The sequence below is a fragment of the Salmo salar genome, chromosome 01, assembly GCF_965601325.2.
Source record: "Salmo salar chromosome 01, fSalSal1, whole genome shotgun sequence".
NCBI lineage: Eukaryota > Metazoa > Chordata > Actinopteri > Salmoniformes > Salmonidae > Salmo > Salmo salar.
Genome location: NC_138291.1, coordinates 11150993 through 11175956, shown reverse-complemented (window position 1 = coordinate 11175956; position 24964 = coordinate 11150993). Strand labels below are relative to the sequence as shown.

Here is a 24964-nt window from a genome sequence, read left to right as displayed (position 1 = left end):
TTGATGTTTGACAGTAGCTAGCTACCATAGCTGTGTAGGTCGTCTATAGTCACGTTAGATCACTATGTAGAAAGCTTTAGTAAACATTTTCTGATGCGACGTATACCTAATTCACCTGACAGTGAATCGACGAGGAGAATAATACAACATTATATTTTGGTCAAAAATGAAGGTCGTGACTCGTTATCTATAAAAACATCATAGCTTAGCTAACTAGCTTAGCAGGCAGCCATCTAAATGAATTGAGTTGACCCCCCCACAAGGAGAAAAATATGCATTTGGCAGATTTCGTTGCTGGTTCCGTTGGAGGTGAGTTAAAAAACGTTACTGTAATGTGTTTGTCTGTTTAAAAAAAAAAATCGAAATCATTTAACTTACCATAGTTGTATTGCTGGGAAATGTGGCAACATGCAACTAACTACACAGGCAAGCAAGGCTACAGGCTAGCTTACAATGTGAAATAGGTTGAAACATTTTCAGTGAGTTAGTTGCATAATGTACATGTGATGAATATGACTTGTTCCTACAGGAGCCTTTGGAGTGGCTGTGGGGTATCCTTTGGACACAGTGAAGGTAAGTATATTTGTATGTGAGCGAGCTTCATTAGTCGTCTGTGCTTATTTCACTAATGTTTAACAATGCAATTATCAAACTCAGTAATTTTTGACTCGATTACCTTTTTGCAGGTGAGAATACAGACACAAAGGAGATTCACGGGAGTTTGGCAATGTATTCATACTACATGGAAGACAGAAGGGGTGAGTGTCTCAGTGGCGTTTGTTAAAGCGCCCCATATGAAGCTCTGTGGTTTGGACTTGTGGCTGAAAGCTGTGTCTCTCCACAGGTGAATGGATTCTACAGGGGCATGTCCATGCCAGTCACCACTGTGTCCATCAGCTCCTCTGTGGTGTTTGGCGTCTACAGGAATGTCCTGCAGTGTTTACATCAACTACGATCCACCTCCACAGGTTTGGATTTTCTGCCAGCCAAAGTGGACTTCTTCTTGTCCGGGTTGTCAGGAGGTATTGCCCAGGTAGTCTATTTATGACTAGTATATTAGTCTACACTGTTGCAACGTTACATGACATGGTGCTTGGCATGGCCAATGTTGGTAAGTTTCAGTCAATTTAATTAGGGGAACTAAAAAATAAAAGTTCCTCTAAGCAAAACTGGATCATATTCACTAGGAACCAAATGGAAGCAAATGGGCCGAAACACGACCCTGATGACATCATACCACAACACCTTTGAGTACTCTTTGTCTTGTCCTCTTTAAGGTATCTGTGATGGCACCAGCTGACATAGTAAAAGTACGGATGCAGTGCCAGATGGTACACCAAGGCTTGAACGCTCAGCAACCCAAGTATCGCGGCCCAATGCACTGTCTGCTGACCATTGCTCGTGAAGAGGGCTTCCTCGGACTGTACAAGGGAGCTGGTGCCCTCGCCCTGCGAGACGGCCCCTCTTTTGCCACCTACTTCACTATTTACCACGTTATCTGTGAGCAGCTATCCCCACCTGGAAAGACCCAGCCAGGTAAACACACAGCACCTGGGAACACCCAGCCAGGTAAACACACAGCACCTGGAAAGACCCAGCCAGGTAAACACACAGCACCTGGAAAGACCCAGCCAGGTAAACACACAGCACCTGGAAAGACCCAGCCAGGTAAACACACAGCACCTGGAAACACACAGACAGGTAAACACACAGCACCTGGGAACACACAGCACCTGGGAACACACAGCACCTGGGATGAATCAGCCAGGTAAACACAAAAGTTTGGGGTCACATAGACATTTCCTTGTTTTTGAAAGAAAAGCCCAAAAAAATGGTCCATTAAAATAACATCAAATTGATCAGAAATACAGTGTAGACATTGTTAATGTTGTAAACGACTATTGTAGCAGGAAACGGCATTTTTTTAAATGGAATATCTACATAGGCCCATTATCAGCAACCATCACTCCTGTGTTCCAATGGCACATTGTGTTAGCTAATCCAAGTTTATAATTTTAAATGGCTAATTGATCATTAGAAAACCCTTTTACAATTATGTTAGCGCAGCTGAAAACTGTTGTGCTGATTTAAAGAAGCAATAAAACTGGCCTTCTTCAGACTAGTTGAGTATCTGGAGCATCAGCATTTGTGGGTTCGATTACAGGCTCAAATTGGCCAGAAACAAAGAACTTTCTTCTGAAACTCGTCAGTCTATTCTTCTTCTGAAAAATGAAGGCTATTCCATGTGAGAAATTGCCAAGAAACTGAAGATCTCGTACAATGCTGTGTACTACTCCCTTCACAGAACAGTGCAAACTGGCCCTAACCAGAATAGAAAGAGGAGTGGGAGGCCCTGGTGCACAACTGAGCAAGAGGACAAGCACATTAGTGTCTAGTTTGAGAAACAGACGCCTCACAAGTCCTCAACTGGCAGCTTCATTAAATAGGACCCGCAGAACACCAGTCTCAACGTCAACAGTGAAGAGGCAACTCCGGGATGCTGGCCTTATAGCCAGAGTTGCAAAGATAAAACCGTATCTCAGACTGGCCAATAAAAAGAAAAGATTAAGATGGGCAAAAGAACACAGACACTGGACAGATGAAGATTGGAAAAAAGTGTTATGGACAGACAAATTTAAGTTTGAGGTGATCGGATCACAAAGAAGAACATTCGTGAGATGCTGAAAAATGTAAAGATGCTGGAGGAGTGCTTGACGCCATCTGTCAAGCATGGTGGAGGCAATGTGATGGTCTGGGGTGCTTTGGTGGTGGTAAAGTGGGAGATTTGTACAGGGTTAAAGGGATCTTGAAGAAGGAAGGCTATCACTCCATTTTGCAAAGCCATGCCATACCCTGTGGACATCGCTTAATTGGAGCCAATTTCCTCCTACAACAGGACAATGACCCAAAACACAGCTCCAAACTATGCAAGAACTATTTAGGGAAGAAGCAGTCAGCTGGTATTCTGTCTATAATGGAGTGGCCAGCACAGTCACCAGATCTCAACCCTATTGAGCTGTTGTGGGAGCAGTTTGACCTTATGGTAAGACGTGCCCATCAAGCCAATCCAACTTGTGGGAGGTGCTTCAGGAAGCATGGGGTGAAATCTCTTCAGATTACTTCAACAAATTGACAACTAGAATGCCAAAGGTCTGCAAGGCTGTAATTGCTGCAAATTGACGATTCTTTGACAAAAGCAAAGTTTGAAGGACACAATTATTATTTCAATTAAAAATCATTATTTATAACCTTGCCAACGTCTTGACTATATTTCCTATTCATTTTGTAGCTCATTTCATGGATGTTTTCATGGAAAATAAGGACATTTCTAAGTGACCCCAAACTTTTGAACGGTAGTGTAGCACTTGGGAAGAATCAGCCAGGTAAACATACAGCATCTCTCTGTAAGAATCTTCCAAAGTGCATGCTTCTGTCCTCTTAAGTGTACATGGCTGCTTTTGCAATTGTTCATCATGATTCAGGATCATTTAGTGTTGATTATTTGGTGTCTCTCTCCCCACCAGAGTGGAATGTGGTTCTGCTTGCTGGTGGACTGTCAGGGATGTGTGGCTGGTGCATAGGGACACCCATGGACGTGATCAAATCCCGTTTGCAGGTGGACGGTATGGGCAAGAGGAGATACACAGGTTTCTTCCACTGCATCGCACAGAGCATACGCACTGAGGGGCCGGGCGTTCTCTTCAAAGGCCTGGGCCTCAATTGCATACGGGCCTTCCCTGTCAACATGTCTGTGTTCGCCATGTACGAGGTGGTTGTGCGCCTCCTCCGACCGAAAACTTGAATTTAAAGGTTTGGGTTATTCATTAGGTGATGAAATAGGGAGGAACTACTGGTCCGAGAACTAATTTGGACACGATGTGAACTAATGAATCAAACCTTTGCTTTGAAGACTTGGGTGATGGGATTTTAATTATGTTTCTCACGCCATTTTTCATGACTAGAATAACACTCAATTCATTGTTTGTTGTATCACTATTCACCATTGCCTCAGTTGCTATGTGATTTTTATATAGTGCCATGCTGCACTATAAGGGAAACTACAATTCCTCAGTAAGATTTATTTTAAATATTCCTGCATAGTATTTCAAGGGAAAATGAATACTGAGCTAAAACAGTTTTATGGTAGAGTTCTCAGATTGTTTAGCAATAGGGCCTAATAGTTGTCACACCTTTCAGGAATAGTAGTACAGAAACTTACTTCATTATTTTGACTTACCTACTTTTTACACAACATTCCCTCACTGACCTTATAACAGGGGTGTATTTTACACCGCAGGATCACTTGATTTCAATGGCTAGAACTGAAGCTGACAGACAATGTGGCTTAAAATATTAAGTTTTTCTGAATACTGTATTAATGAAAGTTACTTGTTTATCCTGCCCAAATAATTATCCCACTGTTCATATCGCTCCTGTCCCAGCTCGGAAACAAGCATCTTTGAAATAGGGCCACCATCCAGCAAACTGCAGTATACTGGGGGTCGGTCATCAGTATTTAGGAATTGATTAACTTCTGCCACAGGCTTTCACCTCACCTTCGGTATGAAAGTGAGCAAAGCCTGGGAGCTGAGGCTAGGAATTTATCAACTTTGCTCAGAAAATGTAAATATACAACTTTGCTTTGTTACTGGATCCAAGCAGTATCAATTATTTGTCCTTGACTTGGACAGTATTTTCAATGGTACCGTCTAAACTCCCAGTTCTCAAAATACTGCAAGTCATTCTCTACTGTACTGATGATCCTGTACTTGTGATTTGGTGTTTGAGAAAAAACAAACCTCAAGTAGCACATCTGATTTTGGTGTGAGTGAAACGTATAAACATTTTAGCAGTGTAAAGTGAAAAAATAAATATATATATTATTTAATGACTGAATAAAAATTCACAAGACATTATTTTATTCATCCAATGGTATTGCTGTTAGCACAAACCAAAATAAGACTTCCTTTGTCATTGCTTAGTAAGCTTGATGTGAAACCATATCACAGTTGGTTAATCGTTCAGCATGGGGATATGTAGCTTTGACACATTTAAGTTCCATGTTTCTAGTATGGCGTATGTGATAAGACCTGGGCCACATCCAGTAGGTTGTGGAACGTTGCAGATAGAAATGTCATGAATAGAATAGACACGATTCCTTTATTCTACAAAACATATATCTGAACGTTCCACAACGTTGTGCTCTGCTGAACACTGCCCTGCTGAGTTTTGACCTGGATGACCTCTAACATTGTGTCAGAACTTAGCACATGAATAAAACTGGCTAGAAATGGAAATTTAGAGGTCTCGGGGTCATGAACTGCTTGACGGTCTCTTCTGTGACCTGCTTGCGTCTCTCTTGATGGGATGTGATCATTGGCTGCAGGGTCTCTATCAGACGCTTCTTCAGCTCACCGGTTAGCAGGGCTCCACTGGCGTAGTCCTGGAGACAGAGATACAATACAGCAATTAGTGGGATTATTATACTTATGACACAATATAGCATAGAACAGCCTTTATTTCCTGGAAATCATTAGCCTGGTGGTCCACTCTGTTTGTGCTTTAGCCACTCTTTGCCAGGCCAAACATGGCATGACATCACTAGAATAGATGGCTACAGCACATCATGGGAGAGGGACCAGGCTAGAAATCTAGCTTTGTTTTCAGGAAATCTACATTTTACATTTACATTTTAGTCATTTAGCAGACGCTCTTATCCAGAGCGACTTACATCATAGTGTTCATTTGGAGATGTCCTGCTGGATCCAAGAGTTTTGATACCAAATAGAAAACTTAGTTTGCTTATTTCCTATAAAGATCAGGTTATTTTTCAACTGTGAGGGTAGTCATTGATAGTATGGCTGTGTGGGTTAAAAAACACCAATTCAAATGTAGGGCTATGTAGCTAGGTAAAATAATAAATATACACAATTCAAAATGTAGGACAATGTGGATGTCAAAATAACACCAGATCCTAAACCTTGACAGCAGTACTGTAGAAATGTTGATCCATGTCTGTCTATTGTTCCAGTCCAAGTGCATTGGGTTCTCTGGCATTTGTCCGGCAGCTAGCTCTCCCTCACCTGTCGGATTTTCTCCAGCTGCTCGTCGTCCTCCAGGAAGAAGGTCAGGTACATAAAGGACACGTCCACATCGGGGTTGCCGCCATATTTCCTGTGCTCCTCTACCGTGTCTTTTCCCCCGGAGAAGGCGTGCTTGTTCACCTAGGTGATGACAGTCACAATGACAACTCGAACATGAATTACAGTTTTCCCCTCTCGTTTCCTGTAAACCATTCTCATATCAATCGATCAAATGTAATAGGATTTCCATTTCAGGTGACTGTATTTGACTGCCATGTGGAACAAATAAAGTAAATGTACTGTATTTAGCTATAAAGCCCTGTTTTACATTGTCAAGTGACCTCTTTCACACTACTAAACTGGGCCAAGCTGGTCTGTACTGTGCCAGTCTGGTTAAGCATTCACTATTGTTAGAAAGGACGAGGTAGAAATAAAATACCCGAGCCAGTATAGTTGGAGTGGGCAACACGCTATTAGAAAGCTTCAGTGTCACCTTATTTTTGATCTGCTTGGGCGTGTCTGTGAGGAAGATGGAGGAGTTGGCTTCGCTGGCGGACATCTTGGTCTGGGCCCCCTGCAGCGCTGGAAAGAAGGTAGAGTGCAACAGGGCAGGCTTGGGGTAGCCGATCCTGGGGGCCACATCCCGGGTCATCCGGAAGTAAGGGTCCTTAAGGGGTAGAGGATGGATATATCTTCAGAACCGTTATAGTGCTCTAGATGTACCGCTACATTAAGTCCCAGTGAACTTAAACATATCAGACTGAACTTTACGGTTCTTTACTCGCTCAGTGACATGCTGTCAGACCCTGCTACTCAGATCCTTCTGATTTTAACCTTGCAGGATTTTATTCTGGCTAAATGAAAATAAAGTCACAAGCATAGTCTGTAGAAAGACAGGTTGAGGTTAATCAGTTGCCACTAGTTAGAGCATTGTAGATGATCAGTCAAAGCATCCAATTTCTAAAATGAACTGTTAAATCTTTAGCAGACAGTGTGTCCTGGTTGAGCTGTGATGCTTGACTGACCTGGTCTATGGCACAGGGAATGAGACACTGGACATCTTTTCTGCCCTTGAAGATCTGAGGGAAAGAGTTACAGAACGACGGAGCGGCCTGGATGGCAGGGAAGGCGATCTTTCCTGGGATGGGTGAGAGAGGGAGGAATACTTAGCTTCTAAAAAGCATTCACCTGAGTCGTATTCATTAGTGCACACCATAGTAAAACAACGTTTTGCAACAGAAAATGAGCGTTTCTTATTGGACAGTTAGTCCCTCCTTGTTTGAGTTAGTTTTTTCCCCTTTTGGTTTCTAGTGAATATGACCCTGATCACATTGTAGCAACACTATGCTACTCAGAAAGTGCTCATTCATAATGAAAGTGAAATCCCGACATTTGTATAATTCCTCAACAGGTGTTGACTCAATTCCTACAAGTCGTCTCTCTTACCGATGCAGTCACTGTCGCCAAATCCAAAGATGCCTTTGACCTGGTTGAAAGTCACATGCTTCTGTACTTTCACAACATTCCTGTAGAAGTCTGGGGACGCCCTGTAGAGACAAAACAATCAGGGTTAAGAACAATCTGCAAAATAGGCAACATAGCTGACATGCCAACCTCATTATGAATAAGAATTTGTTCTTAACTGACTTGCCTAGTCAAATAAAGGGTAAAATATATAAAACATTTATATAAACTCAGCAAAAAAAGAAATGTCCCTTTTTCAGGACCCTGTCTTTCAAAGATAATTCATAACAATCCAAATAACTTCACAGATCTTCATTGTAAAGGGTTTAAACACTGTTTCCCATGCTTGTTCAATGAACCAAAAACAATTAATGAACATGCACCTGTGGAACGGTCGTTAAGACACTAACAGCTTACAGACGGTAGGCAATTAAGGTCACAGTTATGAAAACTTAGGACACTAAAGAGGCCTTTCTACTGACTCTGAAAAACACCAAAAGAAAGATGCCCAGGGTCCCTGCTCATCTACGTGAATGTGCCTTAGGCATGCTGCAAGGAGGCATGAGGACTGCAGATGTGACCAGGACAATAAATTGCAATGTCCGTACTGCGAGACGCCTAAGACAGCGCTACAGGGAGACAGGACGGACAGCTGATCGTCCTTCGCGTTTATTGTTGACGGAATGAGTGTTACACCGAGGCCTGTACTCTGGAGCGGGATCCATTTGGAGGTGGAGGGTCCGTCATGGTCTGGGGCGGTGTGTTACAGCATCATCGGACTGAGCTTGTTGTCATTGCAGGCAATCTCAACGCTGTGCGTTACAGGGAAGACATCCTCCTCCCTCATGTGTTACCCTTCCTGCAGGCTCATCCTGACATGACCCTCCAGCATGACAATGCCACCAGCCATACTGCTCGTTCTGTGCGTGATTTCCTGCAAGACAGGAATGTCAGTGTTCTGCCATGGCCAGCGAAGAGCCCGGATCTGAATCCCATTGAGCACGTCTGGGACCTGTTGGATCAGAGGGTGAGGGCTAGGGCCATTCCCCCCACAAATGTCCGGGAACTTGCAGGTGCCTTGGTGGAAGAGTGGGGTAACATCTCACAGCAAGAACTGTCAAATCTGGTGCAGTCCATGAGGAGGAGATGCACTGCAGTACTTAATGCAGCTGGTGGCCACACAAGATACCGACTGTTACTTTTGACTTTGACCCCCCCTTTGTTCAGGGACACATTATTCAATTTCTGTTAGTCACATGTCTGTAGAACTTGTTCAGTTTATTTCTCAGTTGTTGAATCTTGTTATGTTCATACAAATATTTACACATGTTAAGTTTGATGAAAATAAACGCAGTTGACAATGAGAGGACGTTTCTTTTTTTTGCTGAATTTATATATAAAAAATAAATACCACTAGCTGGAATCAGATGCACTTTAAATAGGTAAAGTATTTGTCACTGTGAGCTATTTCTATTGAATGATAACCATCAGCCTTTAGTATCTCCCAGTCTCATCAGGCTGTTGAGCATACCCCACACAGAAAATAGTTATGGTGAAGAATTATGACGACAGAAAGGCTCATGAGAGAGAAAGGTTGAGAGCAATGTAGCCTACTATCTAAATATTATTTTAAAATGACTGCACTATGGCACCACCTTCTGGGAGATCAGTGAACAGACATGGGATTAAGATATATATTTTTAAATAACTATTCATTAGTACTCCCATGATGTATAAATGCTCAATGAGCATGATGAGGGAATTCTGAAACGACTAATATTTAATAGTACTAAAACACACAGTACAGTCCCTGCAGGGCCCATATCCACAAAGCATCAGTCAATCTAGGATCAGCCTTTTAGATCATAATGAATAGCATTAACATGGCCAGAGGGGATCTGATCATTGATCAGCGCTCCTACTCTGACATGCTTCCTGGATAAGTGCCCAGAGACGTAGTGAGACCGAGGGGTCTGTGGTTTAGTTACGTACCCCATGTAGTCCAGGTCAGAGAAGATGAAGGTCTTGTTGATGTCGAAGCCGCAGGCGATGATGTCCTTGGCGTTCTCCACGGCGTAGCGGTGACAGTCCTCCAGGGATAGGTCCTTCCACAGGTACTTCTCATCATCCGTCAGCTGGATCACCAGCGGGATGTCAAACGTGTCCTGCAGCCATCTGGGAACAGGTGGAGCAAAAACCCTTCACTCTCAACTCTGATCTGAATCCACTGCCATTCGATCGACCTTAAATCACAAAGTCAGTCTAACGTAGACCTTTCTTCTACAAACCTGACTTGAAACGCTGGGGTTTAGGTATTCTGTTATACAGTATCTGTTATTATAGACAGTGTGTAATACAGTATCTGATATTATAGGCAGTGTGTTATACAGTATCTATTATTATAGACAGTGTGTTATACAGTATCTGTTATTATGGACAGTGTGTTATACAGTATCTGTTATTATAGACAGTATCTGTTATTATAGGCAGTGTGTTATACAGTATCTGTTATTATAGGCAGTGTGTTATACAGTATCTGTTATTATAGACAGTATCTGTTATTATAGGCAGTGTGTTATACAGTATCTGTTATTATAGACAGTGTGTTATACAGTATCTGTTATTATGGACAGTGTGTTATACAGTATGTTATTATGGACAGTGTGTTATACAGTATGTTATACAGTATGTTATTATAGACAGTGTGTTATGCAGTATCTGTTATTATAGACAGTGTGTTATGCAGTATCTGTTATTATAGACAGTGTGTGTTATTATAGACAGTGTGTTATACAGTATCTGTTATTATAGACAGTATCTGTTATTATAGGCAGTGTGTTATACAGTATCTGTTATTATAGGCAGTGTGTTATACAGTATCTGTTATTATAGGCAGTGTGTTATACAGTATCTGTTATTATAGGCAGTGTGTTATACAGTATCTGTTATTATAGGCAGTGTGTTATACAGTATCTGTTATTATAGACAGTGTGTTATACAGTATCTGTTATTATAGGCAGTGTGTTATACAGTATCTGTTATTATAGGCAGTGTGTTATACAGTATCTGTTATTATAGGCAGTGTGTTATACAGTATGTTATTATGGACAGTGTGTTATACAGTATGTTATTATGGACAGTGTGTTATACAGTATGTTATTATAGACAGTGTGTTATACAGTATGTTATTATAGACAGTGTGTTATACAGTATCTGTTATTATAGGCAGTGTGTTATGCAGTATCTGTTATTATAGACAGTGTGTTATACAGTATCTGTTATTATAGACAGTGTGTTATACAGTATGTTATTATAGACAGTGTGTTATACAGTATCTGTTATTATAGACAGTGTGTTATACAGTATCTGGTATACAGTATCTGTTATTATAGGCAGTGTGTTATACAGTATCTGTTATTATAGGCAGTGTGTTTTACAGTATCTGTTATTATAGGCAGTGTGTTATACAGTATCTGCTTTATAGGCAGTGTATTATACAGTATCTGTTATTATAGACAGTGTGTGTTATTATAGACAGTGTGTTATACAGTATCTGTTATTATAGGCAGTGTGTTATACAGTATCAGTTATTATAGACAGTGTGTTATACAGTATCTGTTATTATAGACAGTGTGTTATACAGTATCTGTTATTATAGACAGTGTGTTATACAGTATCTGTTATTATAGACAGTGTGTTATACAGTATCTGTTATTATAGACAGTGTGTTATACAGTATCTGTTATTATAGACAGTGTGTTATACAGTATCTGTTATTATAGACAGTGTGTGTTATTATAGACAGTGTGTTATACAGTATCTGTTATTATAGACAGTGTGTTATACAGTATCTGTTATTATAGACAGTGTGTTATACAGTATCTGTTATTATAGACAGTGTGTTATACAGTATCTGTTATTATAGACAGTGTGTTATACAGTATCTGTTATTATAGACAGTGTGTTATACAGTATCTGTTATTATAGACAGTGTGTTATACAGTATCTGTTATTATAGACAGTGTGTTATACAGTATGTTATTAAGGACAGTGTGTTATACAGTATGTTATTATAGACAGTGTGTGTTATTATAGACAGTGTGTTATACAGTATCTGTTATTATAGACAGTGTGTTACAGTATCTGTTATTATAGACAGTGTGTTATACAGTATCAGTTATTATAGACAGTGTGTTATACAGTATCAGTTATTATAGACAGTGTGTTATACAGTATCTGTTATTATAGACAGTGTGTTATACAGTATCTGTTATTATAGACAGTGTGTTATACAGTATCTGTTATTATAGACAGTGTGTTATACAGTATCTGTTATTATAGACAGTGTGTTATACAGTATCTGTTATTATAGGCAGTGTGTTATACAGTATCTGTTATTATAGACAGTGTGTTATACAGTATCTGTTATTATAGGCAGTGTGTTATACAGTATCTGTTATTATAGGCAGTGTGTTATACAGTATCTGTTATTATAGACAGTGTGTTATACAGTATGTTATTATAGACAGTGTGTTATACAGTATGTTATAGGCAGTGTGTTATGCAGTATCTGTTATTATAGACAGTGTGTTATACAGTATCTGTTATTATAGACAGTGTGTTATACAGTATCTGTTATTATAGACAGTGTGTTATACAGTATCTGTTATACAGTATCTGTTATTATAGGCAGTGTGTTATACAGTATCTGTTATTATAGGCAGTGTGTTATACAGTATCTGTTATTATAGACAGTGTGTTATACAGTATCTGTTATTATAGACAGTGTGTTATACAGTATCTGTTATTATAGGCAGTGTGTTATACAGTATCTGTTATTATAGACAGTGTGTTATACAGTATCTATTATTATAGACAGTGTGTTATACAGTATCTGTTATTATAGGCAGTGTGTATTATAGACAGTGTGTTATACAGTATCTGTTATTATAGACAGTGTGTTATACAGTATCTGTTATTATAGACAGTGTGTTATACAGTATCTGTTATTATAGGCAGTGTGTTATACAGTATCTGTTATTATAGACAGTGTGTTATACAGTATCTGTTATTATAGACAGTGTGTTATACAGTATCTGTTATTATAGACAGTGTGTTATACAGTATCTGTTATTATAGACAGTGTGTTATACAGTATCTATTATTATAGACAGTGTGTTATACAGTATCTGTTATTATAGGCAGTGTGTATTATAGACAGTGTGTTATACAGTATCTGTTATTATAGACAGTGTGTTATACAGTATCTGTTATTATAGACAGTGTGTTATACAGTATCTGTTATTATAGGCAGTGTGTTATACAGTATCTGTTATTATAGGCAGTGTGTTATACAGTATCTGTTATTATAGACAGTGTGTTATACAGTATGTTATTATAGACAGTGTATTATACAGTATCTGTTATTATAGACAGTGTGTGTTATTATAGACAGTGTGTTATACAGTATCTGTTATTATAGACAGTGTGTTATACAGTATGTTATTATAGACAGTGTGTTATACAGTATGTTATTATAGATAGTGTGTTATACAGTATCTTATTATAGACAGTGTGTTATACAGTATCTGTTATTATAGACAGTGTGTTATACAGTATCTGTTATTATAGGCAGTGTGTTATACAGTATCTGATATTATAGACAGTGTGTGTTATTATAGACAGTGTGTTATACAGTATCTGTTATTATAGGCAGTGTGTTATACAGTATCTGTTATTATAGGCAGTGTGTTATTATAGACAGTGTGTTATACAGTATCTGTTATTATAGACAGTGTGTGTTATTATAGACAGTGTGTTATACAGTATCTGTTATTATAGACAGTGTATTATACAGTATCTGTTATTATAGGCAGTGTGTTATTATAGACAGTGTGTTATACAGTATCTGTTATTATAGACAGTGTGTGTTATTATAGACAGTGTGTTATACAGTATCTGTTATTATAGACAGTGTGTTATACAGTATCTTATTATAGACAGTGTGTTATACAGTATCTCATTATAGACAGTGTGTTATACAGTATCTGTTATTATAGACAGTGTGTTATACAGTATCTTATTATAGACAGTGTGTTATACAGTATCTGTTATTATAGACAGTGTGTTATACAGTATCTGTTATTATAGACAGTGTGTGTTATTATAGACAGTGTGTTATACAGTATCTGTTATTATAGACAGTGTGTTATACAGTATCTGTTATTATAGACAGTGTGTTATACAGTATCTGTTATTATAGACAGTGTGTTATACAGTATCTGTTATTATAGACAGTGTGTTATACAGTATCTGTTATTATAGACAGTGTGTTATACAGTATCTGTTATTATAGACAGTGTGTTATGCAGTATCTGTTATTATAGACAGTGTGTTATACAGTATGTTATTATGGACAGTGTGTTATACAGTATGTTATTATAGACAGTGTGTGTTATTATAGACAGTGTGTTATACAGTATCTGTTATTATAGACAGTGTGTTACAGTATCTTATTATAGACAGTGTGTTACAGTATCTGTTATTATAGACAGTGTGTTATACAGTATCTGTTATTATAGACTGTGTTATACAGTATCTGTTATTATAGACAGTGTGTTATACAGTATCTGTTATTAAAGACAGTGTGTGTTATTATAGACAGTGTGTTATACAGTATCTGTTATTATAGACAGTGTGTTATACAGTATCTGTTATTATAGACAGTGTGTTATACAGTATCTGTTATTATAGACAGTGTGTTATACAGTATCTGTTATTATAGACAGTGTGTTATACAGTATGTTATTATGGACAGTGTGTTATACAGTATGTTATTATAGACAGTGTGTGTTATTATAGACAGTGTGTTATACAGTATCTGTTATTATAGGCAGTGTGTGTTATTATAGACAGTGTGTTATACAGTATCTGTTATTATAGGCAGTGTGTTATACACTATCTGTTATTATAGACAGTGTGTTATACAGTATCTGTTATTATAGACAGTGTGTTATACAGTATGTTATTATAGACAGTGTGTTATACAGTATGTTATTATAGGCAGTGTGTTATGCAGTATCTGTTATTATAGACAGTGTGTTATACAGTATCTGTTATTATAGGCAGTGTGTTATACAGTATCTGTTATTATAGACAGTGTGTTATACAGTATCTGTTATTATAGGCAGTGTGTTATACAGTATCTGTTATTATAGGCAGTGTGTTATACAGTATCTGTTATACAGTATCTGTTATTATAGGCAGTGTGTTATACAGTATCTGTTATTATAGACAGTGTGTTATACAGTATCTGTTATTATAGACTGTGTTATACAGTATCTGTTATTATAGACAGTGTGTGTTATTATAGACAGTGTGTTATACAGTATCTGTTTTTATAGGCAGTGTGTTATACAGTATCTGTTATTATAGGCAGTGTGTTATACAGTATCTGTTATTATAGACAGTGTGTATTATAGACAGTGTGTTATACAGTATCTGTTATTATAGACTGTGTTATACAGTATCTGTTATTATAGACAGTGTGTTATACAGTATCTGTTATTATAGACAGTGTGTTACACAGTATCTGTTATTATAGACAGTGTGTTATACAGTATCTATTATTATAGACAGTGTGTTATAAAGTATCTGTTATTATAGGCAGTGTGTATTATAGACAGTGTGTTATACAGTATCTGTTATTATAGACAGTGTGTTATACAGTATCTGTTATTATAGGCAGTGTGTTATACAGTATCTGTTATTATAGGCAGTGTGTTATACAGTATCTGTTATTATAGACAGTGTGTTATACAATATCTGTTATTATAGACAGTATGTTATACAGTATGTTATTATAGACAGTGTATTATACAGTATCTGTTATTATAGACAGTGTGTGTTATTATAGACAGTGTGTTATACAATATCTGTTATTATAGACAGTGTGTTATACAGTATGTTATTATAGACAGTGTTATACAGTATGTTATTATAGACAGTGTGTTATACAGTATCTTATTATAGACAGTGTGTTATACAGTATCTGTTATTATAGACAGTGTGTTATACAGTATCTGTTATACAGTATCTGTTATTATAGGCAGTGTGTTATACAGTATCTGTTATTATAGACAGTGTGTTATACAGTATCTGTTATTATAGACAGTGTGTGTTATTATAGACAGTGTGTTATACAGTATCTGTTATTATAGGCAGTGTGTTATGCAGTATCTGTTATTATAGGCAGTGTGTTATACAGTATCTGTTATTATAGACAGTGTGTTATACAGTGTGTGTTATTATAGACAGTGTGTTATACAGTATCTGTTATTATAGGCAGTGTGTTATACAGTATCTGTTATTATAGGCAGTGTGTTATACAGTATCTGTTATTATAGACAGTGTGTTATACAGTATCTGTTATTATAGACAGTGTGTTATACAGTATCTGTTATTATAGACAGTGTGTTATACAGTATCTGTTATTATAGACAGTGTGTTATACAGTATCTGTTATTATAGACAGTGTGTGTTATTATAGACAGTGTGTTATACAGTATCTGTTTTTATAGGCAGTGTGTTATACAGTATCTGTTATTATAGACAGTGTGTGTTATTATAGACAGTGTGTTATACAGTATCTTATTATAGACAGTGTGTTATACAGTATCTGTTATTATAGACAGTGTGTGTTATTATAGACAGTGTGTTATACAGTATCTATTATTATAGACAGTGTGTTATACAGTATCTGTTATTATAGGCAGTGTGTATTATAGACAGTGTGTTATACAGTATCTGTTATTATAGACAGTGTGTTATACAGTATCTGTTATTATAGACAGTGTGTTATACAGTATCTGTTATTATAGACAGTGTGTTACACAGTATCTGTTATTATAGACAGTGTGTTACACAGTATCTGTTATTATAGACAGTGTGTTATACAGTATCTATTATTATAGACAGTGTGTTATAAAGTATCTGTTATTATAGGCAGTGTGTATTATAGACAGTGTGTTATACAGTATCTGTTATTATAGACAGTGTGTTATACAGTATCTGTTATTATAGACAGTGTGTTATACAGTATCTGTTATTATAGGCAGTGTGTTATACAGTATCTGTTATTATAGGCAGTGTGTTATACAGTATCTGTTATTATAGACAGTGTGTTATACAATATCTGTTATTATAGACAGTGTGTTATACAGTATGTTATTATAGACAGTGTGTTATACAGTATCTGTTATTATAGACAGTGTGTTATACAGTATGTTATTATAGACAGTGTATTATACAGTATCTGTTATTATAGACAGTGTGTGTTATTATAGACAGTGTGTTATACAATATCTGTTATTATAGACAGTGTGTTATACAGTATGTTATTATAGACAGTGTGTTATACAGTATGTTATTATAGACAGTGTTATACAGTATGTTATTATAGACAGTGTGTTATACAGTATCTGTTATTATAGACAGTGTGTTATACAGTATCTGTTATACAGTATCTGTTATTATAGGCAGTGTGTTATACAGTATCTGTTATTATAGACAGTGTGTTATACAGTATCTGTTATACAGTATCTGTTATTATAGGCAGTGTGTTATACAGTATCTGTTATTATAGACAGTGTGTGTTATTATAGACAGTGTGTTATACAGTATCTGTTATTATAGACAGTGTGTTATACAGTATCTGTTATACAGTATCTGTTATTATAGGCAGTGTGTTATACAGTATCTGTTATTATAGACAGTGTGTTATACAGTATCTGTTATTATAGGCAGTGTGTTATACAGTATCTGTTATTATAGACAGTGTGTGTTATTATAGACAGTGTGTTATACAGTGTGTGTTATTATAGACAGTGTGTTATACAGTATCTGTTATTATAGGCAGTGTGTTATACAGTATCTGTTATTATAGACAGTGTGTGTTATTATAGACAGTGTGTTATACAGTGTGTGTTATTATAGACAGTGTGTTATACAGTGTGTGTTATTATAGACAGTGTGTTATACAGTGTGTGTTATTATAGACAGTGTGTTATACAGTGTGTGTTATTATAGACAGTGTGTTATACAGTGTGTGTTATTATAGACAGTGTGTTATACAGTATCTGTTATTATAGGCAGTGTGTTATACAGTATCTGTTATTATAGACAGTGTGTGTTATTATAGACAGTGTGTTATACAGTGTGTGTTATTATAGACAGTGTGTTATACAGTGTGTGTTATTATAGACAGTGTGTTATACAGTATCTATCATTATAGGCAGTGTGTTATACAGTATCTATTATTATAGACAGTGTGTTATACAGTATCTGTTATTATAGACAGTGTGTTATACAGTGTGTGTTATTATAGACAGTGTGTTATACAGTATCTGTTATTATAGGCAGTGTGTTATACAGTATGTTATTATAGACAGTGTTATACAGTATCTGTTATTATAGGCAGTGTGTTATACAGTATGTTATTATAGACAGTGTGTTATACAGTATGTTATTATGGACAGTGTGTTATACAGTATCTGTTATTATAGACAGTGTGTTATACAGTATGTTATTATAGACAGTGTTATACAGTATCTGTTATTATAGGCAGTGTGTTATACAGTATGTTATTATAGACAGTGTGTTATACAGTATGTTATTATAGACAGTGTTATACAGTATCTGTTATTATAGACAGTGTGTTATACAGTATCTGTTATTATAGACAGTGTGTTATACAGTATCTGTTATTATAGGCAGTGTGTTATACAGTATCTGTTATTATAGACAGTGTGTTATACAGTATCTGTTATTATAGACAGTGTGTTATACAGTATCTATTATTATAGACAGTGTGTTATACAGTATCTGTTATTATAGGCAGTGTGTATTATAGACAGTGTGTTATACAGTATCTGTTATTATAGACAGTGTGTTATACAGTATCTGTTATTATAGACAGTGTGTTATACAGTATCTGTTATTATAGGCAGTGTGTTATACAGTATCTGTTATTATAGACAGTGTGTTATACAATATCTGTTATTATAGACAGTGTGTTATACAGTATCTATTATTATAGACAGTGTGTTATACAGTATCTGTTATTATAGACAGTGTGTTATACAGTATCTGTTATTATAGGCAGTGTGTTATACAGTATCTGTTATTATAGACAGTGTGTTATACAGTATCTGTTATTATAGACAGTGTGTTATACAGTATCTATTATTATAGACAGTGTGTTATACAGTATCTGTTATTATAGGCAGTGTGTATTATAGACAGTGTGTTATACAGTATCTGTTATTATAGACAGTGTGTTATACAGTATCTGTTATTATAGACAGTGTGTTATACAGTATCTGTTATTATAGGCAGTGTGTTATACAGTATCTGTTATTATAGACAGTGTGTTATACAATATCTGTTATTATAGACAGTGTGTTATACAGTATCTGTTATTATAGGCAGTGTGTTATACAGTATCTGTTATTATAGGCAGTGTGTTATACAGTATCTGTTATTATAGACAGTGTGTTATACAGTATCTGTTATTATAGACAGTGTGTTATACAGTATCTGTTATTATAGACAGTGTGTGTTATTATAGACAGTGTGTTATACAGTATCTGTTTTTATAGGCAGTGTGTTATACAGTATCTGTTATTATAGGCAGTGTGTTATACAGTATCTATTATTATAGACAGTGTGTTATACAGTATCTGTTATTATAGACAGTGTGTTATACAGTATCTGTTATTATAGGCAGTGTGTATTATAGACAGTGTGTTATACAGTATCTGTTATTATAGACTGTGTTATACAGTATCTGTTATTATAGACAGTGTGTTATACAGTATCTGTTATTATAGACAGTGTGTTATACAGTATCTGTTATTATAGACAGTGTGTTACACAGTATCTGTTATTATAGACAGTGTGTTACACAGTATCTGTTATAGACAGTGTGTTATACAGTATCTATTATTATAGACAGTGTGTTATACAGTGTGTGTTATTATAGACAGTGTGTTATACAGTATCTGTTATTATAGGCAGTGTGTATTATAGACAGTGTGTTATACAGTATCTGTTATTATAGACTGTGTTATACAGTATCTGTTATTATAGACAGTGTGTTATACAGTATCTGTTATTATAGACAGTGTGTTACACAGTATCTGTTATTATAGACAGTGTGTTACACAGTATCTGTTATTATAGACAGTGTGTTATACAGTATCTATTATTATAGACAGTGTGTTATAAAGTATCTGTTATTATAGGCAGTGTGTATTATAGACAGTGTGTTATACAGTATCTGTTATTATAGACAGTGTGTTATACAGTATCTGTTATTATAGACAGTGTGTGTTATTATAGACAGTGTGTTATACAGTATCTGTTATTATAGGCAGTGTGTTATACAGTATCTATCATTATAGGCAGTGTGTTATACAGTATCTATTATTATAGACAGTGTGTTATACAGTATCTGTTATTATAGACAGTGTGTTATACAGTGTGTGTTATTATAGACAGTGTGTTATACAGTATCTGTTATTATAGGCAGTGTGTTATACAGTATCTGTTATTATAGGCAGTGTGTTATACAGTATCTGTTATTATAGACAGTGTGTTATACAGTATCTGTTATTATAGACAGTGTGTTATACAGTATCTGTTATTATAGACAGTGTGTGTTATTATAGACAGTGTGTTATACAGTATCTGTTTTTATAGGCAGTGTGTTATACAGTATCTATTATTATAGACAGTGTGTTATACAGTATCTGTTATTATAGACAGTGTGTTATACAGTATCTGTTATTATAGGCAGTGTGTATTATAGACAGTGTGTTATACAGTATCTGTTATTATAGACAGTGTGTTATACAGTATCTATTATTATAGGCAGTGTGTGTTATTATAGACAGTGTGTTATACAGTGTGTGTTATTATAGACAGTGTGTTATACAGTATGTTATTATAGACAGTGTGTTATACAGTATCTGTTATTATAGACAGTGTGTTATACAGTATCTGTTATTATAGACAGTGTGTTATACAGTATGTTATTATAGACAGTGTGTTATACAGTATCTGTTATTATAGGCAGTGTGTTATACAGTATCTGTTATTATAGACAGTGTGTTATACAGTATCTGTTATTATAGACAGTGTGTTATACAGTATCTATTATTATAGGCAGTGTGTGTTATTATAGACAGTGTGTTATACAGTGTGTGTTATTATAGACAGTGTGTTATACAGTATGTTATTATAGACAGTGTGTTATACAGTATCTGTTATTATAGGCAGTGTGTGTTATTATAGACAGTGTGTTATACAGTGTGTGTTATTATAGACAGTGTGTTATACAGTATGTTATTATAGACAGTGTGTTATACAGTATCTGTTATTATAGACAGTGTGTTATACAGTATCTGTTATTATAGACAGTGTGTTACACAGTATCTGTTATTATAGACAGTGTGTTACACAGTATCTGTTATTATAGACAGTGTGTTATACAGTATCTATTATTATAGACAGTGTGTTATAAAGTATCTGTTATTATAGGCAGTGTGTATTATAGACAGTGTGTTATACAGTATCTGTTATTATAGACAGTGTGTTATACAGTATCTGTTATTATAGACAGTGTGTTATACAGTATCTGTTATTATAGACAGTGTGTTACACAGTATCTGTTATTATAGACAGTGTGTTACACAGTATCTGTTATTATAGACAGTGTGTTATACAGTATCTGTTATTATAGACAGTGTGTTACACAGTATCTGTTATTATAGACAGTGTGTTACACAGTATCTGTTATTATAGACAGTGTGTTATACAGTATCTATTATTATAGACAGTGTGTTATAAAGTATCTGTTATTATAGGCAGTGTGTATTATAGACAGTGTGTTATACAGTATCTGTTATTATAGACAGTGTGTTATACAGTATCTGTTATTATAGGCAGTGTGTTATACAGTATCTGTTATTATAGACAGTGTGTTATACAATATCTGTTATTATAGACAGTGTGTTATACAGTATGTTATTATAGACAGTGTGTTATACAGTATCTGTTATTATAGACAGTGTGTTATACAGTATGTTATTATAGACAGTGTATTATACAGTATCTGTTATTATAGACAGTGTGTGTTATTATAGACAGTGTGTTATACAATATCTGTTATTATAGACAGTGTGTTATACAGTATGTTATTATAGACAGTGTGTTATACAGTATGTTATTATAGACAGTGTATTATACAGTATCTGTTATTATAGACAGTGTGTGTTATTATAGACAGTGTGTTATACAATATCTGTTATTATAGACAGTGTGTTATACAGTATGTTATTATAGACAGTGTATTATACAGTATCTGTTATTATAGACAGTGTGTGTTATTATAGACAGTGTGTTATACAATATCTGTTATTATAGACAGTGTGTTATACAGTATGTTATTATAGACAGTGTGTTATACAGTATCTGTTATTATAGACAGTGTGTTATACAGTATGTTATTATAGACAGTGTATTATACAGTATCTGTTATTATAGACAGTGTGTGTTATTATAGACAGTGTGTTATACAATATCTGTTATTATAGACAGTGTGTTATACAGTATGTTATTATAGACAGTGTGTTATACAGTATGTTATTATAGACAGTGTATTATACAGTATCTGTTATTATAGACAGTGTGTGTTATTATAGACAGTGTGTTATACAATATCTGTTATTATAGACAGTGTGTTATACAGTATCTGTTATTATAGACAGTGTGTGTTATTATAGACAGTGTGTTATACAATATCTGTTATTATAGACAGTGTGTTATACAGTATGTTATTATAGACAGTGTGTTATACAGTATCTGTTATTATAGACAGTGTGTTATACAGTATCTGTTATTATAGACAGTGTGTTATACAGTATCTGTTATACAGTATCTGTTATTATAGGCAGTGTGTTATACAGTATCTGTTATTATAGACAGTGTGTTATACAGTATCTGTTATTATAGGCAGTGTGTTATACAGTATCTGTTATTATAGACAGTGTGTTATACAGTATCTGTTATACAGTATCTGTTATTATAGGCAGTGTGTTATACAGTATCTGTTATTATAGACAGTGTGTGTTATTATAGACAGTGTGTTATACAGTATCTGTTATTATAGGCAGTGTGTTATACAGTATCTATCATTATAGGCAGTGTGTTATACAGTATCTATTATTATAGACAGTGTGTTATACAGTATGTTATTATAGACAGTGTGTTATACAGTGTGTGTTATTATAGACAGTGTGTTATACAGTATCTGTTATTATAGGCAGTGTGTTATACAGTATCTGTTATTATAGGCAGTGTGTTATACAGTATCTGTTATTATAGACAGTGTGTTATACAGTATCTGTTATTATAGACAGTGTGTTATACAGTATCTGTTATTATAGGCAGTGTGTGTTATTATAGACAGTGTGTTATACAGTATCTGTTATTATAGACAGTGTGTTATACAGTATCTGTTATTATAGGCAGTGTGTTATACAGTATCTGTTATTATAGACAGTGTGTTATACAGTATCTGTTATTATAGACAGTGTGTTATACAGTATCTATTATTATAGACAGTGTGTTATACAGTATCTGTTATTATAGGCAGTGTGTATTATAGACAGTGTGTTATACAGTATCTGTTATTATAGACAGTGTGTTATACAGTATCTGTTATTATAGACAGTGTGTTATACAGTATCTGTTATTATAGGCAGTGTGTTATACAGTATCTGTTATTATAGACAGTGTGTTATACAATATCTGTTATTATAGACAGTGTGTTATACAGTATGTTATTATAGACAGTGTGTTATACAGTATGTTATTATAGACAGTGTATTATACAGTATCTGTTATTATAGACAGTGTGTGTTATTATAGACAGTGTGTTATACAGTATCTGTTTTTATAGGCAGTGTGTTATACAGTATCTATTATTATAGACAGTGTGTTATACAGTATCTGTTATTATAGGCAGTGTGTATTATAGACAGTTTGTTATACAGTATCTGTTATTATAGACTGTGTTATACAGTATCTGTTATTATAGACAGTGTGTTATACAGTATCTGTTATTATAGACAGTGTGTTACACAGTATCTGTTATTATAGACAGTGTGTTACACAGTATCTGTTATTATAGACAGTGTGTTATACAGTATCTATTATTATAGACAGTGTGTTATAAAGTATCTGTTATTATAGGCAGTGTGTATTATAGACAGTGTGTTATACAGTATCTGTTATTATAGACAGTGTGTTATACAGTATCTGTTATTATAGGCAGTGTGTTATACAGTATCTGTTATTATAGGCAGTGTGTTATACAGTATCTGTTATTATAGGCAGTGTGTTATACAGTATCTGTTATTATAGACAGTGTGTTATACAATATCTGTTATTATAGACAGTGTGTTATACAGTATGTTATTATAGACAGTGTATTATACAGTATCTGTTATTATAGACAGTGTGTGTTATTATAGACAGTGTGTTATACAATATCTGTTATTATAGACAGTGTGTTATACAGTATGTTATTATAGACAGTGTTATACAGTATGTTATTATAGACAGTGTGTTATACAGTATCTTATTATAGACAGTGTGTTATACAGTATCTGTTATTATAGACAGTGTGTTATACAGTATCTGTTATACAGTATCTGTTATTATAGGCAGTGTGTTATACAGTATCTGTTATTATAGACAGTGTGTTATACAGTATCTGTTATTATAGACAGTGTGTGTTATTATAGACAGTGTGTTATACAGTATCTGTTATTATAGGCAGTGTGTTATACAGTATCTATCATTATAGACAGTGTGTTATACAGTATCTGTTATTATAGGCAGTGTGTTATACAGTATCTGTTATTATAGGCAGTGTGTTATACAGTATCTGTTATTATAGACAGTGTGTTATACAGTATCTGTTATTATAGGCAGTGTGTTATACAGTATCTGTTATTATAGACAGTGTGTTATACAGTATCTGTTATTATAGGCAGTGTGTTATACAGTATCTGTTATTATAGGCAGTGTGTGTTATTATAGACAGTGTGTTATACAGTATCTGTTATTATAGACAGTGTGTTATACAGTATCTGTTATTATAGACAGTGTGTTATACAGTATCTGTTATTATAGGCAGTGTGTTATACAGTATCTGTTATTATAGACAGTGTGTTATACAGTATCTGTTATTATAGACAGTGTGTTATACAGTATCTGTTATTATAGGCAGTGTGTTATACAGTATCTGTTATTATAGACAGTGTGTTATACAATATCTGTTATTATAGACA

General features: G+C 34.9%; 2 protein-coding genes across 3 annotated transcripts in view; one reads left to right on the top strand and one right to left on the bottom strand.

Moving 5' to 3' along the window:
* slc25a47b (solute carrier family 25 member 47b) lies at positions 1-4098 on the top strand. Of its 2 annotated transcripts, none has more exons than XM_014123595.3 (6): positions 1-309; positions 530-573; positions 687-758; positions 845-1033; positions 1278-1536; positions 3525-4098. In XM_014123595.3, the coding sequence occupies exons 1-6, from the start codon at positions 273-275 to the stop codon at positions 3800-3802; spliced, it is 879 nt and encodes a 292-aa protein (XP_013979070.1). In that variant the 5' UTR covers positions 1-272; the 3' UTR covers positions 3803-4098. The 2 variants fall into 2 exon arrangements, with proteins under 2 accessions (XP_013979070.1, XP_082820863.1); XM_082964737.1 differs by having other exon boundaries at positions 1278-1668.
* Positions 4099-4902: 804 nt separating this feature from the next.
* Positions 4903-24964, bottom strand: part of LOC106612204 (tryptophan--tRNA ligase, cytoplasmic) — a 37111-nt gene continuing 17049 nt past the window's right edge. Inside the window, exons 6-11 of the mRNA XM_014213203.3 lie at positions 9540-9722; positions 7530-7630; positions 7109-7221; positions 6577-6750; positions 6084-6224; positions 4903-5443 (exon numbers count right to left, since the gene is read on the bottom strand). Of these exons, the coding sequence (XP_014068678.2) occupies positions 5285-5443; positions 6084-6224; positions 6577-6750; positions 7109-7221; positions 7530-7630; positions 9540-9722 (871 nt within the window). The 3' untranslated portion in view covers positions 4903-5284. The remainder of the gene's footprint in view (positions 5444-6083; positions 6225-6576; positions 6751-7108; positions 7222-7529; positions 7631-9539; positions 9723-24964) is intronic.